The sequence below is a fragment of the Lactuca virosa genome, chromosome 9, assembly GCF_052849685.1.
Source record: "Lactuca virosa cultivar CGN04683 chromosome 9, Lactuca_virosa_CGN04683_v6, whole genome shotgun sequence".
Lineage (NCBI taxonomy): Eukaryota > Viridiplantae > Streptophyta > Magnoliopsida > Asterales > Asteraceae > Lactuca > Lactuca virosa.
Window position 1 is genome coordinate 83,975,208 of NC_136434.1, and position 14,282 is coordinate 83,989,489.

The 14,282-nt window shown below is 32.6% G+C and overlaps 1 protein-coding gene across 1 annotated transcript; it reads right to left on the bottom strand.

The window, feature by feature from the left end:
• Window positions 1–1,874: 1,874 nt before the first annotated feature.
• On the bottom strand, window positions 1,875–5,426 carry ATSIK (Protein kinase superfamily protein). The gene is made up of 5 exons (XM_079071164.1): window positions 5,108–5,426; window positions 3,880–4,607; window positions 3,543–3,800; window positions 3,329–3,448; window positions 1,875–2,695 (listed from the first exon to the last, which is right to left on the bottom strand). Exons 2-5 carry the CDS (start codon window positions 4,570–4,572, stop codon window positions 2,087–2,089), a joined length of 1,680 nt encoding a protein of 559 aa, XP_078927290.1. The 5' UTR covers window positions 4,573–4,607; window positions 5,108–5,426; the 3' UTR covers window positions 1,875–2,086.
• Window positions 5,427–14,282: the final 8,856 nt, after the last annotated feature.

Consider the following 14,282-nt stretch of genomic DNA (forward strand, 5'->3'; position numbering starts at 1 on the left):
CTTCATATCTATGTGTTAGAAGAAAACGAAAATACACTCACATGATAAGACGATGATCGGACAACACCTCGTCTCTTAAAATAATATTTTCCGATAAAACCGGGATGTTTTTCTTGAAAACCGGGCTTCTTGCGGGCAGAGTTTTCGGCTCGGAAACTTCACTTCTCGGGATCGTCGGGGCTTCGGAACTTGCCTCGGGTCTCGGGAATAATACCGGGGCTTCGGGGTATTTCTTGCACGCAAAACGAGGAAAATTGGGGAGAGAAAGAAAGAATTTTGGCAAAAGAAGTCGGCAGCCTCACATGCCCTTTTATGCACGCTCTCGGTTTAACGCATTCTACAACTTTCGTTTAGATAACTAAGGCTAGATATCGCTCTATCTTAAATTCATATTTTACGTCCTTCAGCGTCGTGCCGGTTCCGTCGCGAAACTTCGACAGGTCATAACTTCTTCGTTATAACTCGGATTTCAGCATTCTTTATATATTCGGAAACCTTGCCACGACCACTACAACTTCCTTCATAGATATCGAGCTTATCTAATATTTTATTTTTTTTACACTTATTTTTATTCTTAATTCAATTAAGCCACATAATTTAGCATAAAACATATAATACTCAAATAACACATTCTTATTATTTCAAAATGAGTTACAAAGGTTAACCTAGATTATTATAACAACATTAATGCCTAGCTCAGAAACACGAGCGTTACAATCCCTTACTTCAAACATTTAATATTCTCTAACATGTTAATTATCTTTTAAACTTTGTCCATTTTGGTTCTTGCATTTCATAACAATTTAATTTACATCCTAGTCATATGTAGATATGAATTTATTTTTTATTTTTTTATTCATTTATATATTTGAATATATACAGAAACTAAGATTTAAATATATTTTATTGAAAACCATATCATAAAAAAAATAATTGTCAAAATTTTTAAATGATAAAAATACCAACGATTAAATAACATTACCATAAACTACTATTTAATATTTTTATTTATTAACATGTTTATATCAACTAATGTCATTTTTCAAAAATATGACATACTTAAAAAATATAAAATAACTAGGGTTTGGACCGTCCGCGTGATGCTGCGGAAACCTAGTATGCTGAAAAACATAATTCCACATGGATAAGGTTTTTAGGAGAAATTTCCGCACATTGGAACGGATAACTTCTTTTCAAAGTGAATCATAAAAGTATAAAATAAGGTTTGGAAGCAAATAATTATGTATGGATGAGACATACAAAATAAAGTTTAAAAATGTATTTAAAACATATTAACTAACATTTAAATAAAAAATAATATTAATAAAAATAAAAACTATAAAAACAATTATGTAAAGAACTAAAAATATAACTTAAAATTATCAATAATTTAAGTTTAAAATTATGAAGGATAAAATGTGTTTAATCAAAATTATTTTAGGGAAAAAAATGTAAATATAAGAATCTTTTATTACGGGAAGCAAATTTGCTATTTTTAGAAAAATGCTTATTTTAGAACTTATATTATATTCTATAGGAGTTGTAATTTTATATGGACTTAGTTGTTTTTGGTCTGACATTAGTAAAAGCAAATGAAGTTAATTCAATTATGAAGATTCTTACATCGAATCATTTGAATGAAGAGATTTCGATTATGAACATTTGACTACTCCGGAACCAAACAAAGAACTTTCAACTTTGGCAACAGCTTGACTGATGATGAGAAAAATAAAGTAACTTATTTCTTCTTCTTTATAATCATTTCATCTGAAACTCTCTTCAATAAGTAATTATTCAACACCACCTTCAATACTTATCATTACAACTTTAAACAGCTAAACCCACAATTATTTTGAAATAAGAACATTTATAGATACAAGAAAACTGATTCTACTATTATCAATAAAACCTTTGGCATCATATATGCCCAAAGCCAAACCAAAATACTTTATCTACAAAATAAAAACAAAAACCTAACATCCAAAAATATAAATCCATCCTCCACTTTCTATATCTAGTAACATCCACCTCAAGAAAGAGGAAGCAAAATCAAAAAATTTATAAAAAAAAAACTTTCTATTAACATTCAAAACCCTTCTACACTAGACCGTCTACCCGAAGCCGATGACCTCCGACTTTCTTGACGGTCCACAATCATCCCCTCCATCGCAAGATTCGCAGCACAGTTCCGTGGCGGCAGAGACGGCGGCAGCCGTGGCGGCGGTGGCGGCGATGGCGAGTAGCTCAGCCTTGGTGCCGGATAAATTATCCCATTCAAACTCAACGATTTCGCCATGTGTTTCCTACTGATTGGGCCACCTGGCTCTTGAAGCGGGAATCTACATGAAAACTTCATTTCTTGTATGATTTTAAGGTGTTCAACAATGGTTCTCATTGTTGGTCTTTCTGATGGCTCTTTTTGAAGGCATCTTTGGGCTATGTCCGCCATTGTCCTGGCGGCTTTCGCCAGAAACCGCCCTTTTAGCTGAGGATCCATGATTAGAGAGAGGCGGCTATCGTCTGCTAAAAAGGGTCTACTCCATTTGATTAGGTTTCTTTCTTCTTTTGGGTGGCGGCTGTCTAGATTCTTTCTCCCTGTAAGCAATTCAAGGAGGATGATCCCAAAACTCCATACGTTGCTTTTTGGGGTTAAAAGTCCTCTCTCTAATGTCTCTACTGAAAGATTCCCCATTGCCTGAATCACATTTTAAACATACATACATTAATAATGTTTAAAAAGCTCAAGGATGGTATATATGTAATTTTGCTAAATGGATGGCTTTTCAAACCGTAACAATTGCGAAAATGAAAAAAGGGGAAGTGTATAATGGTCCGTTTAGCATCTACGTTTCCACAAAAGTAAATCACATTTTTCTTCCATATGGTATAGTGGTTTTTTGGATCTGGTCAAAAAAGGAATCTTTTTACCTTTTTTATCCATGTGTTATGGTTTTTTCAAATTTTTGGTCCTTGAGTTGTCAAAAATAACATCCCATTCGTTAATCTTTGACAAAATGACCATTTTGACCGCTTTTCCAAACTAAACGAGGATATAACTTAATTTTATAAGTTATATACAAGGGTTTATTTTTTACTTAACATGGAAAAAACGACTTAATAAAGAAAGTCAAGGAAATGTAGCTTTCATTAAGTCCTAAGTTTTACCAAATTGTCCCTCGTTAAAAAAAAAAATTTCCTTTCATTTCCCCAATTATGCCGTCGGTTTACCAATTATCCCGTCGGTTTTGTCAAATATTATTTACAAATCATTTATCCGATTATTTGAAATATAATTATAAAAAGAAAGTTTTAAGAAGAAATAACTTACAACCGAATTATTTGAGATGTCAGTTTCAGGAATGTGACTTATGCATCCATACCCCGAAAGCTTTGCACTAAAATCTTTATCAATTTGTATATTAGCAGTTGAAAATTCATGAAACATCGCCTGCAAATATAAAAACATCACAACAATGAACACCACAAACTTTGACCATATTTCAATATTCAAAATTTCATAAAAAAGTCAACTCTTTGACTACCTGAAATGGTCCTTCCTCATGCAAAAAAGTAAGCCCTTGAGCAGCACAAAGTGCGACTTTCATTCTTGCATTCCAATCAATAGGTGGGCCATCTGTTCTACCATATAAAAGCCGATCTAAACTTCCATGAAAAAGCCTCTCGTAAACCAACATTCTTCTATCAGATCCCTCACGCGCATGGAAACCAATCAATTTACAAAGATAAGGGTGCTGCAATGATGCTAGTGTGTTCACTTCACTCACAAATTCCTTCAAACCCTAAAAAAATGCAGAAAAACAGATGTTAATTTTACTGATACACTGTTACTGTTACTGATATTGTGGGTCCTTTCTTTACCTGAGATGAAGGATGGAGACTTGTAACAGTGGCTTGAAGATTCTTTAAATTAGAAGTATCTTCTCCAAAAGAAGCTCTATACATAACAGAAGAAAGACCTTCAGACACGCATCTCTCAGGTGAAAAGTTGTGGCAAGCAGCTGCGAGTTCTTCAAATGTGAAGTTCTTAAGTGTTCCAGACGTCGGTAAAGATGCTGGAATCATTGGCGGAAGATGGGTGGTTCCCGATGGCGGAAGTGGCAGAGGGCCGGAAGTATTAAGAGGCGGCAGCAGCCCACTCCCGCCACCAACTTTAAAGCTTCCCATGGTTTTCAAGTTGGCTGTATGCGGTGCAGGAAGCGGCAGCGGCTGCGGGACAGGCGGCAACCCGCCTCCGCCTCCGCCTCCGCCGCTGCCACGGATTTTGGATTCTTCGTGTTCTTCAAATTCGGCTGATGAAAGTGCGTCTTGTTCGGCTGCATCCAAGGTAGAAGGTGCTGATAGGGCTCGTGTTCTGCTAGTGTTTGGTGGGTTGTTGGGTTGAACCGGTTTGACCCTGGTTCGGAAGCTTGGTGGTGCGGATTGTAGGGACCGGGTTTGGGTTAGTGGTTCGGGTAATGTAGTTGGAGTCGGGTCTTGTGGGTTGATTCGTTTTACGTGAATGTTTGGGTTTGATTTCTTTTTCTTGCCTTTTAACACCGTTAAACACCCCATCGTCTTTGAAATTCAAGAACTTTGCGTTTTATTCACTGCAGATTGAATATCAGAAACAGTTTGCGTAAAACAAAATGAAAATATAAACATCTTAAAAGATAATAACGATGTACATACAGAAATTGTGATTATATTCTTGAATTGGTAAAGCTGAAAAAAAAAACCTAAATTTTTACAAATAATCACTGATTTAAGAACAGATTGTCATATATTCACTGATCCGATTTCAAAAAAAGAGTTGACTACTGTCATTCTTGAAGAGATTTAGAACAGATCAAATTAAGCCTGACCTAAAAACTGAATGTGTTTTTATCAGAAATCAAGCAGCTAATCAGATAATAATATACTTGAAACTAAAAATAACGGATAAATTCAATCGACGAGGTGTAAAAGATGTAATCTTTATCATATTCCCAGATTCAAAAGACCCATTTCAACGAAAACAATCAAAGAAATTAAACAAAAGATGAAATTCAAGAGATGTCTGAAAAGGCTTCATAAATCAAGATCTAAAGAGGGAAGAACATGAACTGACCTGGGGAAAATTGACCTTTCGCCGTTGATTGTTCCAATTTGTTGATCTTGATGGCCTTACAGAACAGAAATAAGAAAACCCACAAATCTTGTTTGCAAAATTTGTTTAAAATCTGTTGACAACTTGTGAGATTTGTGAAGAACAAACCCTAGAAACGTTTTTAAAGGAGTCAAACCAAAACAAATAGGAGATTTTTGAAGAGAGGAAAAGTTTGGGGAAAATATTTAAGAGTAGTAGTACTGTGCATTTAGGAAGCAGATGTGTATTTGTTTTTGTGTTTTTAAAGAGAGAGAAAGAGAGAAAGGGAAGAGAGTTTCAGTAGTCAAACCAATCAAAGCAAAGATGTCATTATTGTTATCACTTTGTATACAACAAAAATGGATTTACTCACTTTTCATTGACCATTTTACCCATGCCATTTCAATGCCCACAAAGAACGAAAATCTTCTGTCTTTATCTAATTTTACAATTTTGTCCTTAGATATAAGTTATATTATACTTAATAGGACTTTTCTATATTTTATAAAAACTAATTATCATTTTTCTAACTTTTTATAGAATAAATAGATAGTCATAGACAAACAATAAGAAAAATAAAAGATGTGATATGAAAATTGAAATATGGATTTATGAGAGGGTGGTAGTTAGTTAGAGGGTCGTTTGGTCATTAGAGAAAGCAAAGAAAATAAATAAAAATAAAAAAGGGAATGGGCAATTTCGTAATTAGAACAAGGGAACAAGTAGTATCTCGATATTCAACGAAGAGGGGCCTCGATTGAAGTGACGTCTCAGTCAAACTTTGGACCATATAATAACATGTGGGCCATACCATTTTTATAATTTCCTTTTTGATATTTTATAAAATAATATATAACAGAAATTAAAATACATGTGAACTTAAAGGATATGAGATTTTCCTTTTATCGATATCTTATTATCAGATCCATCCCCAAATAAATTGACTTGACAATAATACCCCTCGCTCTACTCTAGATTTAGGTGTTTTTTGTTTTTGACTTAATAGGCTAGGAACTTAACAGATTAGGAGCTTGACGTATACAAATACATGGATGCACAATAAGACAAGGCCACCGGAAATCGGTCTTTGATCATATCATATTTTTAAGCTTAGGACCGGTCCTCAACAATATTTTATCTGGGTATTTTCTAAATTGTTTTTGTGATTTGTTTCCGTTAGGAAGGTCAACCGTCAGATCGGCTGACATTTTGATTTTTAGATGGGTCGGAGGGAAACACGTATGTGTGGACCTTACAGGGGTATCCTCTCTCGTGGGTTTGAGGGCTGAGGGTTTCACGACGGGACATGCTGCTTTAAAAGATGCTACAGGCAAAGTCACCAAAGATGAGAAATCGTGCATGGAAAATCAACACGTATTCATATCATTCAGTGGCGAATCTAGACCAAAAAATCACGTGGTACCCAAGTTAAGTGAAGCCACTAAAAAAATCAACAACACTTGTGTGGGGTCGGGTCGGGTCGTTTACCTTAAAAAAAACTTGATCAATCAGCTCAACCTGTTAAAACCGATCAGGCACCACCGATTAAAAAATTTTAAAAACCGATTGAATTATAAATGAAAAAAAACCGTACGTTTTAATGAAAAATTAGTTGATTATTAGTCAATTGATAAAGCGATGAACGGAGAGTGAGAGTCTTTGGCATGTGGGTTTCTTTTTATTAGAGCAATTTATTTATTTATTGATATTTTGAAAGTGTCGATTAAAAGTAGTTAATTTTTTGTTATCAATCTCATAATTTAAAATAACAAATTGACCTTAATAACATATTTTTTTCTCCTTTTAAAATGATTTTTTAAGACATTTAAAAAAAAAACTCAAGGTAGGTTTTTTATTTTTTCTAAGGTAGTTCCTAATTTATCTACAATATATATTGTAAATGAAAATGAAAATTTAGGTAGGTCCTAGGACCTACCTTGAGGCTTAGTAGATATGTCACTGATGTCATTTGCATTTGATACGTTTGGTTTTCCTCGCACCGGATGCGGTAAAGTTTTTTAATAGAGTACAACGGATTATGCATAGCAATGTTATATCCCCTAGATCTATGGATGTAGTCTTTAAAAGAAGTAGTTTTGCCATACAAAAAGACTTAGCAGCGCAGCTTGTTGCCCGTTTTTCATCTCACTCGTTGTACGATGATAATTAAATTAATGAAAAAAAAGTATATTACCAGAAATTATATGGAGTTATTGTCAAAATTCCCTATATTTTTTTTCTTAAACAGAAAGTGGCAAGAAATTGCCTAATATATTCAATTTTGGGATTGTAACCGGTAATTAGATAAGTAGGATTTTAGAAAATATAAGTTTTTTTTTTCTAAATTAACTATTTTGTAATTTTTGTATTAGTTTTTTACTTTAATCTTATAATAAGATAATAAACTCTATAAATCATAATAAAATAATACATTTTGTTAGATAATGACAATATATCATGATTATAAAAAGATAATACAGTATTTAAAATATTGGATACAATAAAACTATAATAACTAGTAGGTGATTTCGGGTTTTGCCCAAGATTTTAAAAAAAAAATCGGTGTATTTAAAACAACAAAAACTAAAATAAAATAAAAATCAAAAGTGAATGATTTCTTAATAAGTCACCAAAATACAATGATCATTTATCTAACTTATAGCAAAGGTGCAAGATAGCAAACTAAATAAATAGGAGGGCATAATAGCAAAACCCATATAAGGACCAAAAATGTCAAGCTCAACAAAATCGAGGGACCATTTATGTAAAAGAACCACAAAGTGTATACCACTTAGGGACTAAAACTGATAATGAGCTAAACATATGTGGTTAAAACTAGGGTTGTCAAATATGTACTAGGAATAACCAACCAATATGCTACCAACTGAACCAAGAAAGTTGGTTACCAATATATTTGGTAGCCAACATACTTGGTTGGTAGTTCCGTACCAATTCAATACGCTTGGTATGGTAATGGTATTAAATTTTAAATCACGGTAATACCATATCAACCAATATATATATATATATATATATATATATATATATATATATATATATATATATATATATATATATAACAAAATCGTATTTTCAACTGTTATGTTATGTTTACTGTTTACAATTTTAAAAGCATGATGTTAGACATTAGGCGTAGTCAATAGCTATTACCATATTAAATTAAAAAACTAAAAAGTTACTTAATAAAATTATGTAGTAAGTATAATAGTTACATTACTAATTTATAAAATTAGTAGCCAAGAAAATTGCCTCACGTGGTTGCTAGTGTTTAACTCTCACATTTGAAAATCAAAACAAAGTTGGTAACATATTGTTACCAATTTATACCAACTAAACTTGTTGGTAGTCAAACAAGTTGGTATCAACTATACTTGGTATGGTTTTAGTAGGAATTTTTTTACTAACTATAGTTGGTACAGTATATGGTTTGAGTAAAAATAAATTAGTACTGTACCATGTTCAGCCTTAGTTAAAACGTGAAGAAGGCAAACATCATTATTCCTAACCGTGTTGTAATTTAAATATATATATATATATATATATATATATATATATATATATATATATATATATATATATATATAAAGAGAGAGAGAGAGAGAGAATATAACATTCATTGCCAAACACATAAATAATAGGGATAATGACTTAAAAGGGTAATGTATTTTTTGATTTGTACATATTTGGTCACTGAGTTTTTTTTTCGTCCACATTTACCCCTTTAACTTGTTAAACTGTACACATTCAGTCCTTATGACCGATTACTTCAGGTTAGCCGGAAAAAATGACTTAATAGGGTAATATATTTTTCATTTTGTACACATTTAGTCCTTAATATTTTTGTACATATTTAGTCCTTAACATTTTTTTGTTTCAAATAAGTCCTTTCTTTGTACTCACTCAGTACTTATAAATGATTTCTTTAGGTTTTTCTCACGACATCTTACGTGGAACAATCATTGATAAGTTGTTTGAGGTTGTTGATGTTTATGTCCAACATGATCTCGACTACTTGGTTGCGTAGGTCTTGTGGTTTGGCTTAGGTCTTGTATTCTGAACGCCGTAACTTCTTCATACGATATTAGATTTTAACGATCTTTATATCTACGTGTTCATTTTTTCATTAAGATTACTTCCGTTAAAATGTAATATATTTTTACTTACGATTTTTTAAAAAAACATCCATACATGCATTCATAAAAACGTATGGACAGGGGCAGACGGAGGAATACATAGTAAGTGTTGCCGATATGAAATAGGTGTTGCTGATACATGAAAAATAGCTATAAACGAAAAAAAAATCAAAAAAATTTCCATTGCGGACAAAAAAAAATAGTTGATGTCGGTGCAACACCGGGACTAGGCTAAATCCGCCCCTGCGTATGGATATAAAAATTGTAAGTAAAAATATATTTTTTTAATGAGAGTAATCTAAATAAAAGTTGTATTAGACTAAAATACGAACGCATGGATATAAAGATCGTTCGATTGGATATAAAAATCGTTAAAATCCGAGATCGTATGAAGAATTATGACGTTCAAAACACATGACCTAAACAACCAAGTAGTCGAGATCGCGATGAACATAAACATCAAAAGGCTCAAACACTTCATTAATGAATTTCTCACGTAAGATTTCGTTAGAAAAGACTAAATAAATCATTAATAAGTATTTAACGAGTACAAAAGCAAAAATGACTTATTTTGCAAAAAAAAAAAAAAAAAAAATTAAGGACTAAATGTGTACAAAGTGAGAAATATATTACCCTATTAAGTCATTTTTACCGGCTAACCTGAAGTAGCCGGTCATAAGGACTGAATGTGTACATTTTAACAAGTTGAAGGGGTAAATGTGGACGGAAAAAAACTCAGTGACTAAATGTGTACAAATCGAAAAATACATTACCTTTTTAAGTCATTATCCCTAAATAATACAATAATATTTTAATATGATAAATACTATATGTTGTACAAAAAGAATACAGAAAGTAACACACGTAAAATGACATAATAGAAATTTAGATATATAACTTATATATAATTAAAGGCATATTTGGAATAATTTTTTAAAAAAAAAACTCAATAAGATTATCAAAGTTAACTTATAAAGCTACTTTATAAGCTAAAATAAGTTATTTTGTGGTTTTACTAAATAGTAAATTATAATAAGCTAACTTATTTTTTCAACCAGTGGCTAAGAATCCTTGGATAAATGGTCACACCTAAATCAACTCATTATATGTGAATGCACAAGTAGGACACTTAAAAAGGTTTCCAAATCCAAACTATAGTTCCTTTTTTTAGAACAACATTTTCAACAATGAATTTCATGAAAGGAGCACATATGTATAGTATACAAATTGCAAGAAATAAGTTTTAATGAAGTCATAAAGTAAAACCTATACAATAGGTTTAAAGGGTTTGTATTCTCGGTATAACTCATTATAGCTCGTTGAAGCTAATAATCTAACTCAAGAATGCTTTTGTGCTCTATGTTAACCTATATAGATAGATGTACTTTATCACTTAAGGGATGAATTAAGCTCTTAGTAATCCATACACAACTAACTCATATGCCAACCTAAATAAGCTAGTTAAGTCATTAAAAGAATAGGAAATGTCTTGGGGTCAAAAAGCAAGTTAGGCTCAAGTTGAAAATTTTATAGAATCCTTCTAGGGGGCCCACATAATCCATGTGAAAATTTCATTACAAACCCACACCTCGTATGTTGCCTAGTAAGTCAAAAATGGTAGTATTTGCTCAATAACTTATGTAGTGTACTTTGGTATGTTTGCTCCCAATCATCTAATAACTCTTTCCAGTATATACTAATGGATGTAGTATATTTTAAGGACTTGTTTTACACTCAGTGACATCACATCTATAATATGAATTAATGCTTAAAGGCCTTAGCTCGGTTAAGCGCTTATTGAGACATTAATATTCCATTTCAAGACATAAGTCTCCATTGACTTAATAAACTTAACAAGATTGGTTCACATGACATTATAATCATTTATGGGATTCTATATCCAAGTTTAAACATCAATCTACTTCTATTCATATCAATTAATACATGATTACCATGTTCAATAATGAGATTCAATGTTCAAAATAGAAATTATGAGTTCAAATGATCCATGACCTCCTTTAAACTTTTCAAAAAGCATGAACTTAATAATTATAATTATCATTTATACATTTCCAAATGGATTTTGAGAAAATACCATGGACACCACTCTTGTAAGAGTCATTCAAAATATATTAAAGTTTAGTGCCTAAATATAGTAAATTCGTGAAGCACATCACACCTAAAAATGAATCAGAACCCCAAATATAACACCAAACACATACCGTGTAGGTAAAATATATAAAGGTGTAGTCACAATGAATATTAACACAAAAAAACAACCTCTTTTGCCAAATGTGATTTGCTCTCGATACACCAAAAAAACAATCTCTTTTACTAAATGTCATTTACTCGCAATGCATATAAGAAAATTGGACACAAAACCTAAATCTGACTCTCATCCTCTTAAAATATGTTTAATGTTGCCCCTATTGATTTTTTTTTATCAAATCTTACAACCACCTACGAACGAAATGCCTCTAATGTATTATAAATGACATATAATTCTAATATTTTATCTATGTAATTAATTTCCTCTAGTTTGGCCATAAATTTATGTGTTTCCTTGACTTAGTTTATAAACTATGACTCTTAAGTTGTTATAGTTTTGAATATATAAATGTTATAAACATATATTAATGTTCCATATAATTTTTGATATGAACGCAATGCTCCCTAAGGAGAAGAAAGGTCAGCAGGACGATGGATGGTCTGAGGTGTGCCAGAGGAAACACCAATCGGAGTAGAAGATCATATCCTTCTACGTATCAAACATTCAATAGGACACCGCTACTGCCATGCTTAGGGATGCAGTACGCAAATATGGGAATCTAGTAGATACCTACATCGCAGTGAGGAAAGATAAGAGTGGATCTTATTTTGCTTTCATCAGATTTGAAGGTATTAAGGATGTCCAGGTGATGTTGAACTCCCTAAACAAAGTCAGATGCGGTCATTTCATATTGAAGGTAAACGTGGAAAAATACGAGAAGAACTCCAACATCAAGGGACCGCTGAGACAAAATCGGAGAGCTCTTTATTCTCAACATACGAAGAATCATGGCGGGTGGAACAATACTAGTGATGAAAGATCGTTTGCAGAAGTTGTCATTGGAAGACAAGACACTCCAAAAACTTCCTCCCCATCGTTGATCCCATCGGTCATTCTCAAGAGCGTTAAAGCAATGGAGAATACGTTTTCACTCACAGGTGAAGTCACTTGCTTCCAACTTCTGATAAACCTTCCCAGTATGATAAAAGCATATGGAGATATTCCATGCTATATATAATACACATGAGGTTTAAAGGTAATCCTTAAATTTTCTATACAAGAGGTTGCAGAGGGGTAATTAAGAAACAAAAATGCATGGAACAGATGGTTCAAATGGCTTAAACGGGGAATTCCGGGAGACTTGCAATTTGAGAGAATTGCCTGGGTTAAAATCATTGGCCTCCTTATCCACCTACGATCAGATCAAAATGCAAGCTTGGTAGCCATCAGATTTGGAAAGGTTATTGAAGTGGTTGGGTGTCAAAATTGGCATGGAATTGATTTGTCATTCTCAAACGCTAGAATTCTAACGTCGTACAAAAAGCTAATAACTGAGGAAATCACTTGCTCTTTCAATGGAAGATTGTCCACAATCAGGATTGTAGAATGCGCAGACCCATGGGAGCCTTTCTCCAAGTTCTATGAGTCAGATTACGATTCTTCTGCTCATGGCAACAAAGAAAATGCAGAAGATGAAGACAAAAATATGGAGAAATCTGATACTGACGATGAAGGTATATCTGAAACCTGGGATAATAATACCAACGTTTAAAACGAGTTAGAAGAAAGTGAGATTAGAATTGTCTCAGGCGAAATCAATATTCCCGGAGACGGTGACGATCAGGTACCCTCGCCGGAGAAGACATATGACATCGGGAATATTATCCCTACAATTAATAGAGTAGGTGATAAGTCGTAGGAAGGAGTGTTGGGTTTTAGTTCAAAAATAGTTTCATAAACTAGAAAAATATGGCAACGGAAGACTTTAATTTTTGAAAAAACATAAACATTTTATACCCACCAAGGATCTCCTTGCAAGTTATAGAAAGATTAAACACCAACCAAAGGAAGGATTAAGAAATAACAACCTTTGTAGTTCTTTGGGTCCTCTTGGGAGGCTTGGAAGTTGATGAAGAATGTGGAACCTTTGAGACACCAACAATGACTCAACTTGATGTAGATGCTAGTCCAAAACTCTTAAACCCTCAAGCTTGAAGTTCATAACCAAAGTATGAACTTCAAGAGAATATTAATGCAAGTAATCTTCAAGTGTTCTTAACAAAACAAGAGAGAATGAGGGAGAAGAAAGGAATTTCAGCCACAAGCTTCAAAGGAAGAGAATGAGCAACTAGCCAAGTGAAAGCCCTCTTATTTATATGCATAAAGTGAAGTTATTAACCATTAGTACCTTCAACTTTAGACAAACTTGTCTCCATGTCATAATAGTGTCCATGCATGCTTCTAAAGCATGATTAAACAAGTCATACACTTCTTTTTATGCAAATCTCGAAAATTGCATAAAGAAGATGAAAGTTAGTTTAAATTTTATAAACTCAAGGTTTATAAAATATAAACTTTGTCTTTTGAGTAAAAGACAAAAGGTTTTCAACTAGTCCAAAAAGTTGTGCATGACTTATTAATTCATATCATATGAAATAATATAATGTTACTTGCTAATGAAAATTATTATTTCCATGAAACAAATAATTTCCAATTTAATTATAAGAGTTTTATTGAATATTTATTAAAATCAATTTCTAATAAATAATCAATTATATCAAATTGTTGTTAGTGTGACCCATTATTATCATATGTTATTTAGCAATATCACTTTAATATAACTCTTGAGCATACTAGGCCTTTCAATCTCCCACTTGCGCAAGACTCATATTAGACTGATATAGACAGTGGTGAACGTCTAGCAACATTTCACTGCCCCTAAGACCATACAACT

What these genes read in the sequence shown, in the direction of transcription:
- ATSIK (XM_079071164.1), bottom strand. Translation starts at nt 4,572, where the DNA reads ATGGGGTGTTTAACGGTGTTAAAAGGCAAGAAAAAGAAATCAAACCCA. An exon ending in GTCTCCATCCTTCATCTCAG is followed by an intron (nt 3,801 to 3,879) that starts GTAAAGAAAGGA and finishes GCATTTTTTTAG; the next exon opens with GGTTTGAAGGAATTTGTGAG. An exon ending in ACATCTCAAATAATTCGGTT is followed by an intron (nt 2,696 to 3,328) that starts GTAAGTTATTTC and finishes AATGTGATTCAG; the next exon opens with GCAATGGGGAATCTTTCAGT.